We start from the raw sequence: 25,300 nt of genomic DNA, 5'->3' as shown, positions 1-25,300 counted from the left end.
TGGCTATAAGGCAATTTTGCTGTAAAAAAAGGATAAAATCATAACAAATAAAAGAGGGATATTAAGAAAGACAAAATGAAACATGAAAAAATGAATAACAAAATTAAAGAGACTGTAATTAAAATGTGTGTAGATTCATGACAAAACTGCTCAAATAACTGATTTTATTTTGTGTATTATACCTAAGCACTTTTCTTGTGTTGTGGAAAATGTGGATTCAACCAAATCTGCACCCTCAAAGAGGGCCTTAGACCTCTCTTTCTTCTCCCAAACTGGTGTGTTTCAAAATAAGAGACCAATTCTTGGGACAAATCATTGTCATTTAGAAGAAATGCTGACTGTTTCAAGATCACCACCACCTACCTTCTTGTCACTGTACAGACCATTGGAAGAGCAGGCTAAGATTCATATACATAAACATGGGAGTAGCTGCAAGAACTCCTTCAATGGAATGTAACCAAACTGACAACTAGCTTCAATACATTAAATCTACCACATCTGGTTCATGATTTCTAAGTGGAAAAATGAAACCAACCCAACAAAAAACACCCCAAACTCTCAGCTAGTTATTTTATCTTTTTTAATGGTGACACTGCCTTATGGCCAATTAATTATGCCACGAAAACGTTTTCAGCAAAGATGTCTGTGGCAAAGATGCTACAGCCTAAGTACCCACAACAGATTCAGAGACAAGTAGAAGTTACCATATCAAAATTACTTATAATAAAGGACAAAATTAGTACATTATTTATCATGTACTATGTTACTAAAGAATCTAATCTATATACAAAAGACCCTCAAATAAGGTTGTTTCATTCAACATCATTTCATTATGACATTGATGAGATGGTATCAACTTTTGTTTATACCAGTTAGTCTATGGTAAAATTGGTTTTGTTGTATTATATTGTTTTGCTTAAAGTCACAGAATTTCTCAAGGACTTTAAGTAAGGACTTACTTATACAACAAATAGCAAATAGATCTGTATAGATCTGGCATATGGTAACAGTGAGGCTCTAGTCCACATCTCTGTTTTGTATATTGGATATCACACTTCTATGAAGCCTTAATATATTTTGGCCTATATAAAGCCTATATATATTTGGTACACTTTGAAAATTGTATGTTTCTTAAGAATGGGGGTCATATCTTGAAATCTTAATTTTCTCAATGTGTATTGAGCATACACATTATGTATGCTCAATAATTGTTCATTGAGTAGAATTGCATTTAGTCTTAAGAAGCTTTGATATTCCTGTTTTAGCACTTCTTGTAATATGTGTGATATGGGAATGTATAAAATTCATTCATCTCAGATTTTAACATGCTGTTACGTTTAATAAAATTACAAATGTGGCAAAGAACAAAAACAATTTAGAGAAATCATTACTTAAGATTTCAATTAAAGAGCACTAAAATATAGAATAATTTGCATGTGTTATTCATGAAAAATCTCTTTGGAGATAGGAATGCATCTCAGAATGAAACTGTGTTATCGTTCAGGCAGCAGGTTACTATGGGACTGAAGAAAATGGAAGGAGAGTGAAATTAACTAATGGCTGTCAGAGGGGGAAAACATGTAAAGCATTCAGAGTTAAGGAATTTAAACTTTAAATACCAAACTTGAATTTGAGTGAATCACTCTCTTGTCTTCACTTCCCTGTGATGCCAGGAAGGCTACGTGCCCAGAACAGTACAGGACAATGTGCAGCATTAATTTGATTTTTCTGGCCACCATAGAAACCTACCAGCTGTCTCCACAGAACCATTAGGTTCAGAAAAAGCATGTATTTGAAGGAAAACAGATTTTTCAAAATGAGAAATTCCATCCACTTTATTGGCCCTCCATGTCTACAGAACTGCCAGCCCCACCCCTCTTGTAGTCACAAAGTGGAGAGAAGGCTGTAAGTGATGGCTGGAGACAGAGATGGAATAACAGAAACCCTCCCCACACAGCTGGCCGGACCCCAGCTCTCAGGAGCAGCGAACATTCCTGGGGCACTTACATTGCAGGGGAAATATTACTGGCCAGGAAGAGCAAAAAAATTATTTGGTAAAACTCTTTTTTAGGAAGAGAACTTTGTGAAAAAAAAAAGCATAAATTGATAAACTGATGGTGGGTAGAGTGAAACCACCAAGCAAGTTCACACAATAAATTATCTGTGGAAGCCCCAGAAAATGATGGAAGTATTCTTTTTTGTTTCATTGAGAATACACAAAATTATGGTGAGGAAGGAATTGTTGTTCATACTTCTTGGCTCTTTACCACTTAATAAGCAACTACTCCTCTAAAAAATGTGAAAAAATATTTAAAGAATATTGCATTGGTATAATCATTTGAAAAGTCACTAAATTTTTATGAATGACTTAAATGGAAGTATTCTTAGTTCTTCTTTCTATCATATCCTTTCCTCTAAGACTTTTGCCAAGGAAGGTTGCAGGTTTCCTTGTCTTTAGGGGTCCTTAGGCAGAACGTAGATCATGTGCCCCTAGTGATGAGAGACCTCTTAAATGTCTTTTCTAAACTCCCACAATGGCTCTTGTGATAGCATGATTTAAATTTCTCAGTTAAAGGTTGAAATATTGCTTCATATATGCTAAAAACCTTTCATGTGTTTTAATTTTACTAAATTATGCTGTAGTCATGGGGTGCTCTCTTTTAAAAGCAAGGTTACATCCAAACACAGATGGTACTGTCCCTTCATATGAAGATATCCTGGATACTATTGAATTAGGCAAATGATGTTACCTCCTTGAGTTGCAAACTAGAAAACCCATGAAGTAAATATAAGCCTGCAATAGTTCATTGAGTTGACCAGGGAACTTTCAAATACTAATTTGGGTGTGTATACTGGTTCTAGCATCTACAAATCAGCACATATTATCATAGTGGCACATGTGAAACAGAGATTTTTGTAGACCACAACTGTGCAACATGTGCCCCTAAATTTTATTTGTCTTTTAAGTACTACCTAACAGAATTTCTTTCACCCTGAGCCTTTAGAATTTATTATCAGAAGCTTGTTTTCTTCTCTTTGAAGCTTTTTGTCTTCTCTATTTGCTGCACTTCAATAATGTGAAGGTCTTCATTCTAGGGAAGCAGTGAAGCAAAGAAAAGCTTCGGGGAGCCCTGCTGAGAGAATTAAAACATATCACATTAATTCAGTTTTCTCTTTCTGCCCTTCCTCTATTAATTCAACAAAGTTATAAAAACAGAAAGAATTAATATGAAAACACACACTTACAGGTGATTTGAATTTTGTTTTATATTTTTACATGTGAAGAACAAAAACTCCATAAAGCTGCTAATGTTTTCTAACCTCATCAAATCCTCTTCTCTGAGTCATTAAATTGCTGAAGCCCAGAAAATCAAATTTGGTTTAGGGCTATTTGATAATGTAGTAGCACAATAAAATGTGATTTACCAATTAGCTCATGTAATTAGAAAATCAAAAACATGCTCTAAGTGGTTGGTGGACACACATAAATGAAATCCATTCTTTGTATTTGCTGATTATAGTTATAATTACACCTTCAGTTGATGTTATTACATCCCCATTCCCTGTGGAAGAGAAGTGCTTAGTTCATTCACTTTTTTTCCTTCATCAATTCTTTCTCGCCAGGCTGTCTATGAGGCCATCTATTCCTTGCTTCCATAGAACTCTCAATCTGCAAAAACTATGTTTAAAATCTTCTAAAGAGAGGGAAGTCAACTTAAGTTACAACCCTACAAAAATGACAGTTTGGTAGTTAAAAATTAGTCTCTCTTGCTGATTCCTAAGTGCCACTGATGTTGCTCAGACACAGATAACAAAAAAGAAACCAGCAATTTGAGATTCTTTCTTGCTTAGAACTTTTGCCTGGCTCAAAAGGACTCAGTGATAGATAAGAATATGAATTGAATATTTGTTGGATTACTTTAAATAATAGTTCTTTATATATTCTGTATGCACATCTGTTGAAATCTAAGGCATATGTTATATGTTGCCTGGCTATATTTAAAATGTATTTCTTTCTTCAAGTTCAAATCAATTCAAGGGCTGGTTGGATGGTCAAAAAAGTGTCTCACTAAGAATTTCAACCATTTCTTACTTTGCACTTTTACTACTGCAACTGAAGTACATGAGCATGGTTACATGGTCCAGGGCTTGTTAATAAATACAACAAGGGGATAATAGGGATGAATACCTGAGTTTGAACCATAAAGAAAAGGCATTTCTTATCTGACATGGTCATTCTTAATGATATTTTACATTAAAAATGGCATGCAGTGTGCTGCCCTTAAAACTGTTTTTAAGGTCATATTTTAGTGTTCATTCATAAAAGTTTTAAAATATATTAGGAAATTTTTCCCTTCTAACTGTAACATCACTGCTAAATGATTTATGCTTTGTAAATTCATGGTACATATTTTGTATTGTTTTCTCTCCCCCAAATATAAAATTCTCTTTTTCTAATATATTTTATTGATTGTGCTACCAAAGTTGTCCCACTTTTTTCCTCCCCTTTATCCCCCGCCCTTAGTTCATGTCCATGGGTTGTACGTATAAATTGTTTGGCTTATCCATTCCCTATACTATTCTTAACCTGCCCCTGTCTATTTTGTCTCTACCAATTGTGCTTCTTATTCCTTGTACCTTTTCCCCCATTCTGCCCCTCTTCCTCCCCGCAGATAACCCTCTGTGTGATCTCCATTTCTGTGAATCTCTTCCTGTTCTAGTTATTTGCTTAGTTTGTTTTTGTTTTTGTTATTTTAGGTTCAGTTGTTGATAGTTGTGAGTTTGTTGTCCTTTTACTATTCATATTTTTGATCATCTTCTTTTTCTCAGATAAGTCCCTTTAACATTTCATATAATAAGGGCTTGGTGATGATGAACTCCTTTAATTTGACCTTATCTGGGAAGCATTTTATCTGCCTTCCCATTCTAAATGATAGCTTTGCTGGATAGAGTAGTCTTGGATGTAGGTCCTTGCCTTTCATGACTTTGAATACTTCTTTCCAGCCCCTTGCTGCCTGCAAGGTTTCTTTTGAGAAATCAGCTGATAGCCTTATGGGAACTCCTTTGTAGGTAAATGTCTCCTTTTCTCTTGCTGTTTTTAAGATTCTCTCCTTATCTTTAATCTTGGGTAACTTAATTAGAATGTGCCTTGGTGTGTGCTTCCTTGGGTCCAACTTCTTTGGGACTCTCTGAGCTTCCTGGAAGTCTATTTCCTTTGTCATATTTGGGATGTTTTCCATTATTTTCTCAAATAAGTTTTCAATTTCTTGCTCTTCCTCTTCTCCTCTGGCACCTCTATGATTTGGATATTGGAACATTTAAAGTTGTCCTGGAGGTTCCTAAGCCTCTCCTCAATTTTTTGAATTCTTGTTTCTTCATTCTGTTCTGGTTGAATGTTTATTTCTTCTTTCTTGGCCACAAATATAAAATTCTAAGGGATTCAATAAGTTTTGTTGTTGTTGTTGTTGTTGTTTTGATAGAGTCTTACTCATATATTTTAGAATAGCTTGGATTATGTTGTATTTGGATAAATACATACAATCACAAAAATCAAGACAGTATTGTTTATTTATAGCTAGAATAAAACTTATCCCTCATATGTTATTTAAAATGAAGCTGTCTTCACTGCAATATGTCTTTAATTGTTCTCTTTCTTTTTTCTATTTACAGGTCAATGGGACAGAAATTGAATATGAGTTTGAGGAAATTACTCTGGAGAGGGTAAGCAAAATCCAATAATCCAAAGCCCTAATTGTGTTTTCCATTTACATCCTAAGGTGTTGCTTTTGCGAAGTTGTGCAATTGTTTATTATACCCTGGAAGTTTCCAACAGGACTCACAATGAGAATATTAACATAATTCTTGCAGTGGAAGGCATGGAGACAAACAGAGAAAATAACCAGAACATTCAGTATATAGATTGCATTGCCAGGATTTGGACAAATGAATGGGAAAGACAAATGTTCAGTGAGCTAATGCAGTATTTTTTCCTATTGATTTCATTATTAATATTTTACCATACATTTTAGAATACATTACAAAATATTTTCATTTATATGATATTAATACTATCTTTATAACTGATATTACCACACATTTCTAAGTTTAAGAGTGATGGATTTTAAATGCATCCCTAGAGAGAAAAATGTAGCAGCTCTGCAGGTCTCTAAAAATATGCTGTTAGGGCCTTGCCAAGGCTTTGACAGTTTAGGGAAGTTCTGTGCAACACAACCCTGGTACATAGAGACATTTCACAAAAGCAGTAAGAGAAAGCCCAAAGACTACCTACAAAAAAAGGTGACCAAACTCATTAACACAATGTTCATCCATTTTTTACCCCAAAATTGTATTTATTGAAGCATACAAATACACAAAGAATATTCATATTGGTATCGTTTATAATAGTGAAGAATTAAAGAGACAAGTGTTTAATAATACATTATTATATGTTCATATATTAGAAAGTCATATTAAATTATATTGTAATAGTATTTCTAAATATTTAATTATAAGGATAGAGATGTAAGTAGGCTATGTTGTTAAATTAAAAATCAAGTTTTAAAATGATATTTAAAATATATTCCAATAAGCACAAACAAAGGTATACAAGCAAAATATACATTTATAAATACATACAAAAGCCTAGAAGTGTATACACCAAAATGTTAATAGTGGTTAACTCTTGTGGAGGATTTCTGGGTGATTTTTCTATTTCATCTTTTTACTTATATTTATTTCCTAAACTCTCCATGACAAACATATATTACATTTATAATAAGAACTAAGAATTAAAGTGTATTTCTTAAGCTATTATTCAAGTATGAATTTACCCTCCAGACCAACACTTAAATTTATTTTTTCTTTTGATTTTTTGCTTCCCTGAGTCATGGAATTTATCATTCTCAGCCTAATCTTTATTAAGTGTGAGTGGTTTTAAAAGGAAATTTACATTGAAAGTTAAGTGTCTGACAGATGGGTACTTTAAAAGTGCCATTATGAACTCTGATAAAACTTTCATGGCATGCTAAATGGAGAAAAGTGAAGCTTGTGGAAAATTAGCCCAAATGAGAAGAAAGAACACATTTTTCCTTCTAAATTACTAATCTTCTCTCCAGAACTGACTATATAATTTGTGGGGCACAGTACAAAATGAAAATGTGGTACCGTGGTTTAAAATGCAGTGAGAATTAAAAGATAGCAACAGCAGAGCCTTAAACCAAGCGTGGCCCCTTCTACACACAGGGCCCTGTGTGCACAGAGCTCCAACTCATGAGACCAGCCCTTCTCTCTCCTCAGACTTCGCACATAGAAACATCTTGAATACACCACCATTTACTTACCCTGGTTTTAATGAGTCAAAAGGTATTAAGAAGCTAACGTTGGTATGAACTACAATGTGCAGTCGGAGTCTGAACAACTGTGCATTCTAGTGTGGGTTCTGACACTTAATTGCTTCATGATCTAGCCTGACATCTCTCTCACCTCCCTCATTCCTACACTGGGGTTTCCTGTTATACTCTAAACCTTGTCATTGCCATTCATTGCAGCTTTCCCAAAACTTTTATGTTAAACATCATCTTCTCTAACAGTACCTACTCTTTGTATTTACTATTTGTTCTATTACCACCACTAAAAAATTCTCCAACCATCTTGGGATGTTGAGTCATTGATTCCACCATTTCCCTTTCATTTCCATTATGCCCTCCCTCCCTTCACCCTAACTGCCTATATTCCAGATCTCCTTCTCATACACTCAACATTTTTCCTCCTCTCTCTCTCTCATTTTTTTCTTTAGTGTTCATCAGCAAAACCTCATCTCTGGTTAAGCTGCTGTGATTAAACCAATGCCTTTCTACTTACTCCAGGACAGCACTTGGGTAACTGAACCTGGCAGAAGCACTCAGTCACTTTAAAATTGTTACTGTTGATTTCAAAAGGACCTTCAAAACACCTTAGCAATTTCTTTATTTCTTTAGAAAATTTCTACATTTCTTTAGAAAAATTACTTTATCATTCTCTGGGAAAACAATTTCATGTCTTATTTGTGTTCCTCAGATCTCAAACATGTCTTTCCTCATCCTCAGGCTCAGCTGTGGGCCTCTCTTCCTATTCCCTAGAGGAAATCCAAGCACTCCAATGAAAACCATCTTACTTTCAATGTCTCTGGTTATATTTTGCTTGCCTGTTTGTTTTGTTGATTAGGTTCCATTTATAGGTGAGGTCATATGGTATTTGTCTTTTGCCATCTGGGTTATTTAGCTTAGCATAATGCTCTCCAGTTCCATCCATGCTGTCACAAAGGGTAGAAGCTCCTTTATTCCTGCTGCATAGTATTCCATTGTGTAAATGTTCCATAGTTTTCAATGCATTCATTTACTGATAGGAGACAACTGTACTTGAACAACAATAAAAAATTGTTAATTTAAAAAATATTTACAGCAAAGGATGAAAATAAAATGTACTTTTATATGGCAAAGAATAAAGAAACCAAGTGTTAATTTAAAAAAAGAAAAGAAAAGAAAACCACCTTACTTCCTATCACCAGGTCTGCTAGTGGGTTCTCTCTGTTATAATGAAATACTTTTTCATCCTCATTTCCAAGGTCAGCTCTTCACTCGTGACCTCCAGGTCACGTAACTTCTCATCCATTTAAGGATTTTGCTTCTGCAGTTTTCTCCTCTCTCTTCTGCAATATCAGTTTCTCTCTCACTGTACCTGAATAAAATTTAATATAGACATGATGCAATATCTCCCATCTTTAAAAAATGCAGTCTTTTGACCCAAAGTTCCCCTCCAATTACTGCCTTATTATTCTATTTTGCTTTACCAAATAACTAGGAAAATCATCTATTTTTGTTAACTCTATTACTTCATTTACAAAGATAACCTATTTCACCTTTGCATCCCCACAATAGTCCTAAAACCACCCCTGTCAAAGTCATGAAAGGTTCCATTTTACTAAATACAAGTATCACTTCTCAGTTCTAACTGATTTCTCAGCAGCATTTGATGCAGCAATCACTGGCTCCTTCCACAAAGGTGTCCATTTCTTGGCTTCAAGAGCAAAACACTCTGCTGTTAATTGACCACTTCATCCGTGCTCTTTTTCAGTCTCCTTGCTGGCTCCAGCTCTAAATGTTGGAACACTCCAGAAATCCAGTGCACAGACCTCAATCTCTCTTCATTCCCTAGGTGATCTCATCCAGATCCATGGCTTTACATAGCAGCTACCAACTGGTGATTCCCAAATCTGAACTCATGGTCTCCCCTGCACTCCCAATGCAGACAGCTAGCTGTCTGGTTGGCATCACTGGTGTGTTCCCAAAAGAAGTTATGATTTTCCTGCACTCCCTACACTCAGGGCCAAAGCTGCTTCTAGCCTAATATTTTTCATCTTAACTAATTGTTCTCATTATTCAGGTCAAAAAAAATTATTTAAGCATCTTGCTTAATTGAGTATTTTCTTTCAGCAACCCGAGCAAACCCTGCTGGTACTACCATAAAAATATATTTCAAAATCAATTATATCTTGCCACCTGTTCTGTTGAATCCTGGTCCAAACCAATATCATCTCATGCCTGGACTGCTGTAATAGCTTCCAGTTTTGCCCACTTTTCTCCTCAAAGTAGCCAGAGTAATCTTTTAAAAAATACAAACCAGGACACACAACTTTTACCATTAAAACCCTCAAAGAAGTAATAATTACACTCATCCTCATCATTGACGAGGACTTACACAATGTGACCCCTGCTTCTCTCTCCAACACTATGCCCTCCCCACCAACTCCTTGAATATATTTCACTCTAGCTACATTGAATTTCTCATCACTTCTCAAAAAAGGCAAGCTTTCCCCACGTCTAAGCCTTTCTATAGGTTATTCCATCTGCCTGGAAAAATCTCTCCACAGATCTTTTCATGACTAGGCCTCTTCGGCATTTAAATAGCTATTCACATGTCTCCTTTTCAGAAAAATCTCCCCATTTAAATTAGGACTAGCATTTAAATTAGGACTAGCATCTCCACAATGTTTTTTCCTTTCTATCATTTTATCTTTTAATTGCATTTACTAATATCTGAAATGTATATTAATTATCTATGTATTATTTACAGTGTTAACATCTATCCCCACATAAATATATGCTATATTTAAATATAGTCACTTCTATATTCAGCCTACTTCCAATAGTGTCTGGAGGAATGTTATACACACTCAGTGACTATTTGGCTCACAAATGGATGATGCCTGTGCCCTACCTCTGTAAGTACAGTGAAGCAGAGGTACATGGCCTGCCCTGAAACCCTGATTCTATAACATACTGGTTGAGTTACTTCAACCTGAATACTTCTTTCTGTTCCTCAGTTTCCACATCTGAAAACAAGGCTAAAAACTTTGTAATGACCTTGTAGGGCCTTTGGAATGATTAAATGAGTTTATATAAGTGTTTAGAACAGCATATCTAGCTGTTATTAACATTTTCTTTGTTAACATGGTAATTCTTGCAGTGTTATTTGTCAGAATTATTGAGGAAGCTTAATAAAAACAGCTTCCCAGTCTCAATGAACACTTAACATGAACCTAGAATAAATTCTTATATAGCAGGTGTTCTTTGCCTTTTCAGTTCCTTTTTAAGGTGTCAGATATCCAATGATGAAGAAGTTATGGGCATTGCTATACACATTTACAGTTTATACTTTTTCTGTATTTAGTCTCTATAACATTTAATTTAGTGATTAATTCATTACATTTTGTAACATCTCCATGAGGTGGGTATTGCTAACTTCCTTTTACATATTAGGACCCTGAGGCTCAGAAATTAAATCACTTGTCAGAAGTGATATTGTTTGTAAGAGATGGAGCCAGGATTCAGCCCTATGCCCAACAGACACTACAGTTTAAGCTCATTGCCACTGAGCTAGACTGCCCTCAGAATTAAGCTCAAGTGTCATATCCTCCGAGAAGCTTTTCCTGACTTCCCCTCTTAGATAAGGTGCCCTTTCATAAATTAACACAGGTAGAAAACTTCTTGCATTAAATGATGAGTAAATCTGTCTTTTCCACTGACCTATGAATTCCCCGATGGAAGGTATTTTATCATAGTGTTCTTTATATTAGCATGATGACATAAGAATAAAAGGGAAAGCCACTGGGCAATTTGAAGACAAGTTGATAACTCCTCCTCTATGTCAGAATTTTTCAATGCATCAGCTACTGGCTACATGTGGTGAATCCCACAAATGTCTTATGTTTCTTTATCTGTTGAGCACTTCCTGAACAAAAGCACTGGTCACAACCCTTGTTTCATAGCACTTTACAGTCTGGTAGAGAACACAAAGAAGTAAATAGGCAGAAACCATGAGAAGGAACACAGTGCTGAAGATGCCTGGCTCAGAATGGGGTACTTCCCTGGGCATTACACCGGGCTTAAGAAAGATGAGAGGAAGCTAGCTAAGGGAAAAGGGAGTAAAGGAAAGTGCCCTCTGAGACAGGGAACAGCAGGTACAAATGTTCAAGGGCCCGTAGAAAAGTAACATGCTCAAGGAACTACAAGTATTTCAGAGTGACTGCACTTCAAATTATGAGGTAGGGCTCAGACAGAGAAACCAGGCCAGAGAGCTGGAGAGGACTGAGTGCACAGATGCCTTGGATAACAAACAGGAGGGTTTCAATTTTATTGTGAAGGCAATGGATAGTCTTTGAAGAATTTTAAGCAGAAAAGCAACATAATCATAAGTGTGTTTCAAAAAGATCACTTTGTGATATTGAGTATACATGTCATAGAATTCAGGAGATGATACAAGTATGCATTTCAAGTCATATAATTAATAGCTACATTCTGCCAGTGGTGATGTAGGAGAAGATGGTCTGAAATATGTTAGAAATGTTAGAAGAACAGATTGTGATTTTTGTAGGATGGGAAAATGCCAGAGAGAGCAGAGAAGTCAAAGAGGCCTAGGCTATAATCCAACAAATTCCTTTCATTAACATAGTCTGAGCCTCTTAGAGATGGACAACTGTGATATTTCAAGTCTCTTTGACACTCTGGGTGCTTATGACAGTGACAAAGCTAGATGAGTATAAAGTCCATGCCTCTAAGTGATTTATCTCATTACCATGTATAAAGTTAATGGGTTATGTACCTCCAATAAGATTTATATCAAGAGAAACTAGTTGACCCAGCATGGATAATGGATTTATTATGCCTTCATAACCCTGACCAACATGCATGCCTGCAATTTAGCAGAGACGTTGAAGTGACTGTCTGACTATCTGCCGCCTCCTCTGATGCTTGTCCTCAGCCTCCAAAAAAAAGAACATTTGGGTGTTTTCTTGACAGCTGCAAAATGTATTGCCATGTGATACTATTTGAATGTTCTGGCTGACAAGTCAAAGATATTCTTTTACAATTAAAAAAAATCAAAGATCTAAGTCATCTTCCTAACTATAAATCATTGACTTATGTTACTTATTATTTAACCCATGCTAAAACAGATTTATATAGGAAAGTGACTGATTTACTGCACCTCACAAATTCCTAGAGATGAACCAAGTTTTGGATGTAAGGTGGGTAACACAGGAATTTTGAAAACAGTGTTTGTGAACCACCAGATAAGTGATTCATTAAGGTTGTCTACTGACATACTCTCCATATTCATCCAGGTATCAAATCAGTTAAAATGTCCTTGGATGTCTAATCACTTAAGCCCTGTTTGTTTCTCTCACATTATTGAATTTTCATAAAGATGAGAATTTCTAAATTCAAGTGGAATTAAATGTCTATTACTTAAAATAATGTATAGGCTTTGGGTTTCTAAGTTTTTTTCTGAGTCCCTTTAGGCATTTTCTATAATAATAACAGGAATGAAACACCAGAGTCCCAATGATATTTGATTTGGTTTCAGTTTTTATATAGTCAACTGTAGCACAATCTCATTCTAGTTTAGTTAAATATTTTTTTAAATATTAGATAAGTTTCTTATATGAATTCCAACCTTTATGCATATCCAATTATTAGTGCCCATGTATATGTATATGAGCACATAGATACCACCCAAACATAAGTGTGTATTTAGAAATAAACAAAAATATGTATTTAACATGTTAAATTTTGATAGAAGTTTTATTTAGTGAAAAGTATTATAAGATTTATGAAACAAACATAAGTTTGTATAAGCAGTAAAAAAAAAACAGTTTTTGAACTGAGACAGACCTTATTTTGAATCTAGGATCAGGTACCTTCTGTGTGACCTTGAGCAAGTTATTTAACCTATTAATGCCTAAGTTTTCTCCACAATAAATGGAGTACTAATATCTACCTTGTAGCATTGTTATGAAAAATAAAAACAATATATGTAAAATGCCTAAAATACTTCACAGGACATCATAGATACTCAATATTTATTAGTTATTATAAACTATACACACACACATTTATCATTTATCCAGGTCTCATTTTTCTTAAGATGTCCATGTTGCTACAACTGCAGGCTATAATTGTAGGGCTAGGTCACGTGGCAAATGCATTTGTCTTTCCCATGTGTGGGGGGGGTGGCAGGGGGTCAGGCTGAGACTATGTTTGTACTAAATGATAAGCTTATTAAGCAATCTCCAGAATGTATACAAACCTAATATCAATGTATTTTTTAAACATGTTGAGTATCTCAGTGAAATCTACCCTTGAGTTTGCAGTGATAGCTACCCCTAAACAGCCATTTTCAACCTTTTTCTTCTCATGGCACACCTAAACTAATTACTAAAATTCTGCAGCACACCAAAATCTGCCCCCCCACACACACATATACACATATATATGTTGCCAATCTGATAAAAAAAGTAGGTATAATTTAGATTCATTCACACTGGAGAGCTATTGTTGTGTTGGCTTTTGTCATTTTTTTATTTGACAGTCTAAGGGTAAAGAAGTCAGTGGCCCTGATTAAATGATCTGGTATTGCATGTTTTAAAATTTCTTGCGGCACACCAATTGAAAATCGCTGCCATGGGATAATCAAGTGCTACTGTAGTTCTGTATTTTCTTCTTTGTTAGATCACAATAATGTAGTTCCAGGCTGTACAAGTGACTACAATGTATTTTGTTTTTAATAGCTTCAGCCTATAATATTTGCTTTAGGTGTTCTGATACCTCCTTAAAATATTCTATTCTAATGATTCCTCCATGGCCAATCTCTACATATAACAGCTATTGTTTTGTCTGGACATTAAAACTGGCAGGAAAAATATTCTCTTTCTTCAGGGGATCTTCTCCTCTCTGCATTCTAACCAGGTGGTTCTGGGGAAGACCATCAGTCCCAACACCCATGGTCTCGCAGTTGACTGGCTATTCATGGGAAGCAGCTGATGAGCTGGTAAAAACTAACACTGATCCTGAGCCCTGCCCCATACCAAGCATATCAGAACCTTGGGAGATAGAGCCTGAAATTATGGACTACCTTTGTTTTTAAAACTTTTCTTAGTGATTTGATGTATAGTTCAGAGGCTGACACCTCAGCCAAAATGAGCCAATCAGAGTGTTCCTCTTAGAGAGCCAGAGAAATGAGATAAAGGAAAATGAGAGAGATGGAACTGAAAGCATCCCTTTCCTGTTATGACTATCCCAAAGACCCACCCAGACACAGCGGGCTTTCTAATGGGTTCATGACCCTTCCCTGAAGCTCCTTATCACAAGACCCTGAAATCAAGCACTGTAACTTGCCAGCAAGCAGGCTTCTACAAATATCTTGGTATTGTATTTTAGCTATGCTGAAGTTAAGTCATGTCCTAGGTTTTCAAAATAAATGTTACCTTGCTTCAATTCTTTGGAATTCTCTTTCTAAATTCTAATCACGTCTCTCACCACTAAGGTCATAAAGCAAAGCTCTCCAGTAGAATAATGTTGACAGGTTGCAGTAAACCTTAATACCCCAAAGCTCACACACAGCATCTCCTTTAAAGTAACCCATTACAATTTTCCAACTCCCAGAAATAAAAGAGCAATAAAAAAACAGTGTCAAGGGAAAAGAATGGCTAGTGACAGGTCTATGAATTTAGGTCTCTACTGCCTAGAAACCTTTCTGATTTGGGAACTGACAATCTTTGCACATGTGGAAAGTGCTTTGCATTGTTAACCATTGGACTCAGATGTCAGAAAAAAAATTGACTGTTAGAAATATAGTTTGCAAGCATTTGGGGGCCCATTAATCTAAGTTTTTTTACTTGTAAGCATCAAAGATTGAGGGGTGCTAAATAAACACACCTCAAAGAGTTGATTTAGATGAATTGGCACAAAATACATTTTGCTGAAATTCAGCTGCTGACTCCAACCTTCTCCATTTTTTATGAGCTCCCAGCTGAGTTATCTTCCTTCCTTCACTTCACAAACCCTCTGTATTAACCAGTGCACTCTTCCAGTTCATTAGTCTGAGCCTTAGTGCCATCACACCATCTAAACCAGCTATGTATTTTCTTCTGTAAACCTTGTTTCACTCTTACCCACATCCTTCTTTGATATGCCCTTGATTATTACTAGCATAGTAGTACTTCTAAAACTAATAACTTTTAGAAAAAATATACAATAAAAAGTCTTGCAGAGAAATAACAAAACTCTCTCATTCCCAAGTTAAATTTTCTAGTCAGGGTAGATCTCCTTCCCTGACTTGTTATCAAGTAGTTTTGGGTAGTCAAGGAGTTTTGGTGAGAAAAGCTCTAACTTGTTGGTGCCCTGAGAGTTCTGGGCATGACAGAGGTAATGGATTCCAAGACTATTGAAAGATAAAAGCCTAAGGAGCGGTGCCAGATAGGACCCCGCAATCATACCTGCAGCACTAAATATCACATCTTGAAAAATGGTAAAAGCGGGAAGTTTTGTTACTTGCAACTGAAAAAACCATGACTGATATAGGTATGTTTTTCTGTAGCCCAACTGTTTGGCTAATAGCAAATGTAGCCTCAGTCATTCTTAGTGATTTCTTTCCAACCACTTCAACCATCTCCAGAATTATCCTACAGTTCTATGTCCCTAAACAGTGACAAGACAACCTACACATTGTCTAGTCATGTTTTCTCCCAAGTTACTGCTGCAACATTCATGGTCCCCCCAGTTGCCCCTTCCAATCTGTCAGTTTCTGCTATACCTTTCCAATGGAGCAGGCATTTGTTTGTTCTCTATGCATTTTATTGTTTTCTCCCCTTCCACTTTGCAAGCTGTGCTTAGATTTTAGTTCCAATGTTTATCTGCACCTACATAAATCATGTGCTTGGGTGGAAGCTAAGGTGACTCTGAACTCCAGGTGTGGGTCCTTACTGATTTAGTAAGTAAACATAAGTAAACTTATGTTTAAGTAAACATAAGCTACTCCCTTGGTTGCCATCAGCAGGAGCTATGCAACATAATCCAGTACAATCCAAGTGAATTCCATGACTCTAATTTAGAATTCTGACACCAAACCTGACTCTCTTCCATGGGCATGAAGTAAGAAAGACTGAACTATGGATAGCAGTAGCTTGGAGCCATTTTATGACCATAAGAGGATTATAGATTTAGAATGAAGTAGCATTTTTAATGACAGAGTAAATAAATGGAGTAAAGAGCAGTCTTGGCACTCCTTTGGGATTTCTATTAAAGTAAATAGTGAATACACTCCTGGAATTATATTCTAAGAACCCTGAAACACCAATCCAAAAGAACCTGTGCACCCCAATGTTCATAGCAGCACAATTTACAACAGCCAAATGCTGGAAGCAACCTAAGTGCCCATCAGTATCATGGGTGGATAAAAAACTCTGGTACATTTATATGAAGGTATACTATGCAGGAGAATGAAAGAAGGAGCTCCTACCCTTTGCAGATAGCATGGATGGAATTGGAGAGCATTATGCCAAGTGAAATAAGCCAGGTGGTAAAAGACAAATACCATATGATCTCACCTGTAAATAGAACCTAATCAACAAAACAAACAAGCAAAATCTAACCAGAGACATTGAAATTAAGAACAAACTGACAGTAACTAGAGGGGAGGTGGGAGGGGATAATGGGGATAGGAGGAAAGGGGTAAGGATTTTCAGGAACATCTATAAAGAATACATGGCCAAAACCAAGAAGGGGTAGGATCAGGGGTGGGAGGTGGGAAGGCGGTGGGGACCACTGTACTTGAACAACAATAAAAAAAAAAGAAAAGCAGTGAATCCTCTTTATTGTGTTAGCCAGTTTGAATTGGGGCTTATGTTACTTGCAATAAAACAAAGCAAAGCCTAAGTGACATAACAGGTCACTAGAATCTTTACAAAATGCTTAGGTCCCCATTTTCTTAGATATGCCTCAAAATCATTCATGTCTGAAAATTATTCTCTCTCCTTTCTTATTCTAATTCAAGTGAATCTCTCCCCACCTACCCTCCATATGGGAAGTCCCCTTCTTCACCACAACTCTCTGACTCTAAAGAAGACTCCTCTTTTTTAAGTCCTCCAAAAACCCTTTAATTTTTCCTAAGAGCTTAGGTTTACAGAAACATAAGCAGGGATGTCTTTTCAAGCTGCTCCTGATTTTTTATTTCAACTCCCCCCCACAATGAACACCTGCTTTAATTGAGGGGGGCACAGGGAGGAAAACTAGAACACTTATATCTCAAAATAGAGTTGCATAGTAGGAAAACTGAAAGTTATTTCCAGTATTTGGCGAATGGTTAGAACTGATAAGTTTAAAAGCTTAAATTTTACCCACTTAGCTTGATAAGCTTGATGCATTTTTTAAACTTTCAAATGATCTATCCTTTGGAAAAAAGGAATGCATGAATTACAGAAATATCCACAGGAATGAGAACCTCTATGGTGTATTAACTTGTTTTTAAATGTTGATGTATATAGATTCAGCAGAAGTTAAACAATCCATTTTGTCATTGAGGAGAATGTCATCTTTCATGTAATCCAAGGTCATCAATCTATTGATCCTAAAATTGCTCTTTACTCCCTTAACTGATTTTGCTTGACAAGTTCTTTCTCACTCAAAACCAAGTTTATAGATTATTTCCTGTAAAAATCTTTGTCAAATTCCCCAGACAGAGTGAGTTTATCCATTCCCAATCACCTCAGAGCTTTCTCTTTGTCATTTGTGTTCATATTGCCTTACCTTCCTTGATTTAATTCTTTTTATTTGTAAAATAGTATTTTACATATAGGTATTGTTTTTAATCACTGGGAGAATCCAGTAGATCACTAATAAAATCACTACAAAAATCATTTAGTCTTTTGACAAGAGATAGATATTAAAGATTGTTTTATCTCCTTATAGTCTGTGTATACACACATATATACACAAGCACACATTATGTATACTTTTATATATTTTATATTCTATATTATCCATTTTATAATGTATGTATTTTCATGTATATGTCTGTATTTATGTATTTATAGGTTGACAGAATCTTTGCAAGCTGGACACAGTTTCCAGTGCTATTTCTCGTGCTGGTAGCAGCAGCTGCTGCTGTGGTCAATACATTGGTCACTATCATTTAGTGAAATTTCAGCCTTATATGTTAATTATTCTATAGTAGTTATTTCATATCTTAGCAATTAGTCTTTACATAAGTTTTAGAGCCTCTCTTTTATAGATAAGCAAACCATGGTTGAAAGAAGGCATTCATTTATGATCACAAAACTAGTGTGTGGCAGAGCTGGGTGATGTCTTCAATTACTATGCAGGGCCACCAGTAAGCCTGAAAAATGTGGAAGACTTTTTTGGAGTAACATAGATACTATTTGACCAGCCATGATATATTCAGATTGCCTTTACAACTTACACATTTATCAAAAGGGAGTAATGCCCCAAATGGAATCTAACCTAAGAAAAATATCTTAGATTGACATTGGAAATCTAAAAGCACCTTCAAGAAAAAGGCAAAGATATTAGATGGATAGATATGCATTTATTTACATTCAGGATTATTTCTTAATATTTGAGAGATAAGCCAATCTCTTCTACCTCTATTTGCTTAAACGTAACTCAAAGCTCAGTAATGTTACCCTAACTCAGGGCAGGTGAGCTGAGGGGTGGGGGTGGAGGGACAACAAAAATGACTTTATGTCTTGCATACTTACCATTCTTCTAATTCAAGGAAAGGAATCCAGTTCAAGCAGTGTTCCAATTGTATTTTTGAAATTTTCCTCCTAGAAATGTATCTATGTTTCCTGAAGCTAAAATTGGTAAGGTTGTTTGTTAATATTGTTTGTAGTGTTGTTTCCTTCTGTTGATACAAGGTATACATTATAATATAGCTCATATTTTAATATTTATTATTTTCAAAATATTTTTCAGATATTTTATTTTATTTTTCTAACTGCCCTGTGAAATTGGAAAAGCAAACATGGCACTCCTTATTTTGTAAGGAAGGAAATGAAGGCTCAGGAAGTACTCACAGGAATTCTTCAGTCAGTGCAGAGCAAACACCAATCTAATATTCAAATCTTTAATTTCCAACCTTGTTCCTTTTCCTGCATCTCTTACTGTTTTGTTTTTTTATTTTGTTTTAATAACAAGTAAATCCAAATAATAGTCTAATTCAGGTAAAACAAACAAACAAACAATCAAAATGCAAGCAGTGATTTCTTAAACTAAGCTGACATCAAAAGGAAACTCTATCATAGCTAATGAAGTTTTAAATCACTCCAAATCATTAAACTTGCTTTTCTTAAAGCAGCTATCCTAAATTTTTAGGTTTATGAGAAACACTTTCAAATACCAGCTTTTATCTTGCAACATCAGTATGAGGGAACCCTTTATAATTCTCTAAATTTTGAACATTACTGCTCAAAGGATGTTTTTTACATTGATTTAAATTCTCATCTAGTAATTTCTACTAAACTGTATTCACCAATATAGTAAAGTACTCCAAACTACAAAGAATGGAAACTATAAAGTGTAGACTCTATAGTTATATAGCCTGCGATCAAACTGTAGCTATATAACGTTTATCAACTTTGTGAATGTGAGCAAGCCCCTCAACCCGCCTGTGCCTCAGTATGCTCATCTGTAAAATAGGGGTGGTAACAGTACCCCCATCATAAAATTGTTGTGAGGACTAAATGAGCTCACAAATATGAAATATTTAGAACAGTGCCTGGTCCTAATAAGCACTATAGAAGAATTAATACTTATCATTACTATCTAGTTGCGTTTCATATAACACACTGTGAATTATTTTTAAAAAGAAATCAACATCACTTTCTTCTTGAATCTTCTCTTCTGCAGAATCACCACTACTCCCCCATGGAGTATTATTATTATTATTATTCCCCACATGGCCTTCTTCCTCTAGCAATGCTCCTATTATTACTTTCCTCCTACAAATTCCTCTCATTCTACACATTGGCTTTGACTGCCCATCACAGTGCCTGAAAGTCATGCTTTGTTCATTCAATAAGCTTTAAGTGATACATGTATTGTATGTACTACCTACTGTGAATAAATAATGAACAAAATAGTGTCTGCCCTCAGGGAGTGTAGAAGCTGGTAGGGGAGACAAGCATGTGAATGAGAGTCATTACTTCTGGAAGATCTACTATCATAGAGTGTCAATCAAGCTTTTCAGCTTCTTGTTCTGTATAACTATTCCATAACATAAGCTTGAAAAACAAATATTCTTTTACCACACATTTTTGTGGTAAAATAAAATTCCAGGTGTTTACATTGTCTGGTTATTAAAGTGAACCTTTCTTAGTTGGTGGTATTATATAAAATATACAGTGAAAAATATTTTATGAAGGTGATTTATTACTGCTTCAAAATTAAACTCACATCAGTGTTATTTAATCACCTTCTTTTCAAGCACGTTACTTTAGGGACAGGCTGTCTTTGTGTTGGGTTGTTTTGACAGAAGTTATGACACATGCTTTCAGAGCGGTCTGTCACTTTTGGCATGGCCTACAAGGATGGTCTTAGGTGAACTGACCAAATCCTTTGCAAACACTTTAGAATGAAGTTAAAATGCAGGATCCCTCCCTGCCTGAACAACCTATGCATCATTCAGACTTGGCTGTTCCTCTGAATAAGAAGGGGATCTTTTTTTTTTTCAAATATGTGGGAAAATGTTCTGGAAATTTGAACTTTATGATTAAATTCACTTATTGTTTTGCCTTATATAATCCTATTTGCAGCAACTTCTCTGAAGTAATTATTATCATACTGCTTGCAAACTGAGGCACTGAGTGATAAAGTGACTTGTCCAAGGTCACACAGCTAGAAAGGAGTAGAGCAGAAATCTACACTGAGACTGCTTCAAATCTAAAATGTCGCAAAAAGCCATCTGTGCTATAGTTTCAGAGTCTCTCTTTCTGCTCATTGTCAAGGCTGACTGTGTTGTTTCACATAACATGGTGACTTTTCCTTTGGAAAGCTTGGCATTTGAGCAGCTGATGTGATGGATCTTGCTTCTGGTTTCCCTTGAACATGGAGTCTGCATTCATGCTCAGTGGGAAGGAAGAATAATGACATTAAATGAAAGCATCACTGTGAGATCAGTTACCTTTTAAATCTCAGGGTTATTGAATTAATGAATTAATCTTAGAAGGCTGTGTATCATTCTTAGAGTCCTGAGAAAGGAAATTGAATATTAACCCTGTTCACATCTATAATGCACAATTTATAGCCACATGCAGGCTGAACCATATGGTGGAAACATTCTTTCATTTTTTAAGATTATTTTATGTTTGGGCGCCTCACATACAGCGGGCCTTTAAACTGACTCATCTGGTGTGATCAAAATAATAAAACATCTGTTGATAATAACCTTGAGAACAAATTGGTACTTTCCAAATGTACTTGAGCTATCAAGTATCTACCATAATCATGAATTACAAGATGTAGAGACAGCATTCTAAACATATACTCTCTCTCTCTCTCTATCTCACACACACATACACACACAATTTGGCCATGTCATCTCAAAGAAATTATGCCCTCTAACATTGCTGAAACTCATTCACAGAAAACTCAGCTTCATTGTGAATACGTGGGGCTAATTTTTTAATAGTTAGGAATATGGTTGTGAGTTCTTAAAAGGTCTACAGAAGATTAAATAACCATACTTAGGCAGTTTCATATGAAGCATGTCAAAGCTTCATAGTTTTAAAACCACAGGAGAAAGTTAGCCTTCTGAACATTTACAAGCCACCGATGAACTGCCAAGCCCCAAACCACTACAGAATTTCCTGGCTGTCTGGTGAGTTTGCCACAGCCTACACAATTGCAGCCCCAAAACATACTTGGTCCTGGAAAATCTGTGATTCTCATTACAATCCCCCCCTTGCATGCTCTAGGGCCACAAGTCTGGTTACAACGAGAATATTGAATATTTTGTAGTGTTTTTATTTCCCCTCCCTTCCATTCTGCCATGGGCACGAGCCTCCCTTGGGCAGACCAGAATCTTTAGTACAAATTTCAAAAGCCAAATGCAGTGAAACTTTTCTACCCCCTGTTTTGGATGAGTGTATTAAGACTAGCAGACCTTTTAGCTCCCAGCAACTTTTAATCTATGGAATTGTTGGACCTGAGTGGAAACACACTAAATTGTAACAAGTGCTGTGACCCACTTCCCTTGCCATGTAGAGCCCTCCAGAGAGTTTGTCTCGACCATACACACAAATGAACTTTTAGCTAACTGCAAAGTTCCTGACCCAGTATTCTCTGCTATATGTTGGCCAAAAATCTCAGCTCTAGCCAATTTTCTTCTGTTTATTATTTTGCCTCATGAACTTGCTGCTGAAATTTTGTTCATTGTTTTTCCCAAGACTACCAAACCATACTCTTCACTTCTTCAGAAAATGGCCCACTAATTTTTTTTTAAAAATTGTTTACAAAATTCTGTTTCCTTCTAACACATATGTGATGATAATATTAATAATAGCTCCTAAATACTTGAGATGTATTATTCAGGCCTCCATTATTTATACTGCAAAACAAGTATACCATTTTTGTTATCCTCATTTGGAAGTTAGGACAACAGAAGGTTATAGTAGTTAAATAACCTGGGTTTAAAATTACATTTCTATTAAATGGTAGGGCCAGAATTTAGTCTCCACTATTTTGATTACATCTGTCTACATTCTGTTCCTTGCTATAAACTTGTGTCAAAAGCCTTGTGCAGATGGAGAAACTGTGTATTTCTAGACAGTTAAGTATTTACCCAGTGCCTAGGGTTTGTATGAATTAAAAAAAAACAAAGATAGAGAAAAATGAGACAACTGTGTATCTCTAGAACATTCTTTCTTCTCTAATATCCTTGCCTCAGCATCACCTCTGTTTAACCAGAAAGCAGCCTTTACTATTCACATATGATCATTGAGCCAATTCCACCTCTTTAGTCCCTCTCTGATCCACCTATTTTTTCCCCAAGAGTAGATAGATGCACTATCTACTCAAGGCCACTATCATTTCTTACCAGGATTACAGCAGCCTCGCAACTAGTCATTACGTCCTCATCTTCAATCTCCTTCAGTACATTATCCACTCTGTGGCCAGTGTGGTCTTTCTTAAAATAAATTATGACTGTGACACTGAACCCCCATTGGTTTTTAGGTAAAATCCAATCTTCTTGGCTTTTCGGCCCCCAAGGTCTTACATGTTCTACCTCACACTTAAGCCTCCCGCTCATCTCTTACCATTTTCCTCTTGCAACTGAACTCCAGCCACGTGGCATGATTTGGAACTTCCCCAAATCACAGAGTTCTATTTTTTCACTCTTCTTTTCTATGAATGCTCTTCTCCAGACCCTCCCCACTTTGTCTAACTACACCTACTCAAACTTCCTGTATGAACTTAGGAATTTCTCCTCCTGGAGCCTTCCCTGATGCATCTGCTGACTCTGGAGTGCCTTCCTCCTCTATCAGCCATTTGAAAGTTCTCTCCCACAAAAAGGACCCTTTTCTAGAACTTATGAGTTGACCTTTTGTAAGCTGCTCAAAATAATATTAACAGTCCCAATTTTCTTGTCCTTCAAAACAAGAGTACATATACTTAAAGAGAAAAAATAGTGTCCTGGAGATGGAGTTAGATGTTGAATCTCTGCTGGTTTAGCAACATTCATTCATTCAGTCAGACAATAAATATGTATTGGTCACCTACTATGTGTTATGTTTTATTTTAATCTCAGAGCATATAGAAGTAAACAAAACAAACAAAACCCCTTACCCTCAGATAGCTTATATTCTAGTAGAGGAGACATTAATTAAATAAACTAAATTAGTGAAGTGAACAGTATATTAGATGACAATGGGTGCTTTAGAGAAAAACAGAGCAGATTTGTGTTACATTAATTACCCAAATGGATAACAGACCTGAAATGGGAATTGGTAATTCCATGGTATTTTTCATATGTGGTTTGGACCCAACTCCTACCTAAAGCAGGATGCTTGAGATTTAAAAAAATCCTATCAATATTTAGCAAGTACAACCTCCTGTAGCCAAAATTGACCACTCTGAGGTGAGACTTCTACCAGTTTCTTTGTCCCTATCCTAACAAATCAAGGGGCATCAGTTATGCCTCCAGAACTAAAAACATCAAGAATAGGAAAAGAATATATTCCACCTTTATTTGCATTGTAGTGTTTATACTGTTCTCTTGAAAACATTAGACTTTTGGATTTCTACATATTTTTACTTTATAAATCTCTCACATATATGTATGTATGTGTGTGTGTGTGTGTGTGTGTGTGTGTGTATACATTCTGATTCTTGTGATCTCATATTATCACTCTTTCAGAGAAGCAGCATTTGAAGTAAAAATATTCCCTCAAACTTCCTGCCTGGTTGTTTTTGTCAGTGTGCCAACCTTATCTTAGCTGTTTAAACTTTACATTTTTTTTTACAGATTTTCAGTATATTTCCTATGACCTTTGGTCGAAGGCAATAATCTTCTGATTTCACTTCTGTAAATGTAGCTTTCCTTTAAAAATATTCTGGTTGCTTGGTCCTGATAATTTTTATTTCTTATTCCTATTTCCTATTTAAGACTCACAGATACTTTCATGCCTTGAAAATCCAAAATTTAAAAATGTTAATTCTTCAACTGAAATGCTGTTTCATCCATTTTTTTGCCTAGCAACTTTCATCCATCCTTCAGGTCTTAGTTTAACTATTACTTCCTCAGAGAGGTTGTCTGTGACCTTCAAAGTCAGATTAGCCAGCCCCTGTGTTCTTTTCTAAGCATCTCTCCATCAGCACCCCCTTACACCACAGAATTCTGCAAGCACAAACTCAAAGTCACCAAATATCAGATATCCTGATAACACCTTGGTGATTCCACTCTGCCCACA

General features: G+C 35.8%; 1 protein-coding gene across 14 annotated transcripts in view; it reads left to right on the top strand.

The window, feature by feature from the left end:
- The window catches only part of DLG2 (discs large MAGUK scaffold protein 2), a 1,902,487-nt gene that overhangs the window by 1,250,300 nt on the left and 626,887 nt on the right, over positions 1-25,300 (top strand). For all 14 annotated transcript variants that reach the window (XM_045817849.1, XM_045817836.1, XM_045817835.1 and 11 more), the window contains one exon: positions 5,671-5,721. In XM_045817849.1, coding sequence (XP_045673805.1) covers positions 5,671-5,721 — 51 coding nt within the window. The remainder of the gene's footprint in view (positions 1-5,670; positions 5,722-25,300) is intronic.

Source organism: Phyllostomus hastatus, unplaced genomic scaffold (genome assembly GCF_019186645.2).
Source record: "Phyllostomus hastatus isolate PE091 unplaced genomic scaffold, TTU_PhHast_1.1 phas_scaffold_317, whole genome shotgun sequence".
NCBI lineage: Eukaryota > Metazoa > Chordata > Mammalia > Chiroptera > Phyllostomidae > Phyllostomus > Phyllostomus hastatus.
The sequence above is the reverse complement of the archived record's forward strand: the minus strand, read 5'-3'. Positions and strand labels throughout refer to the sequence as shown.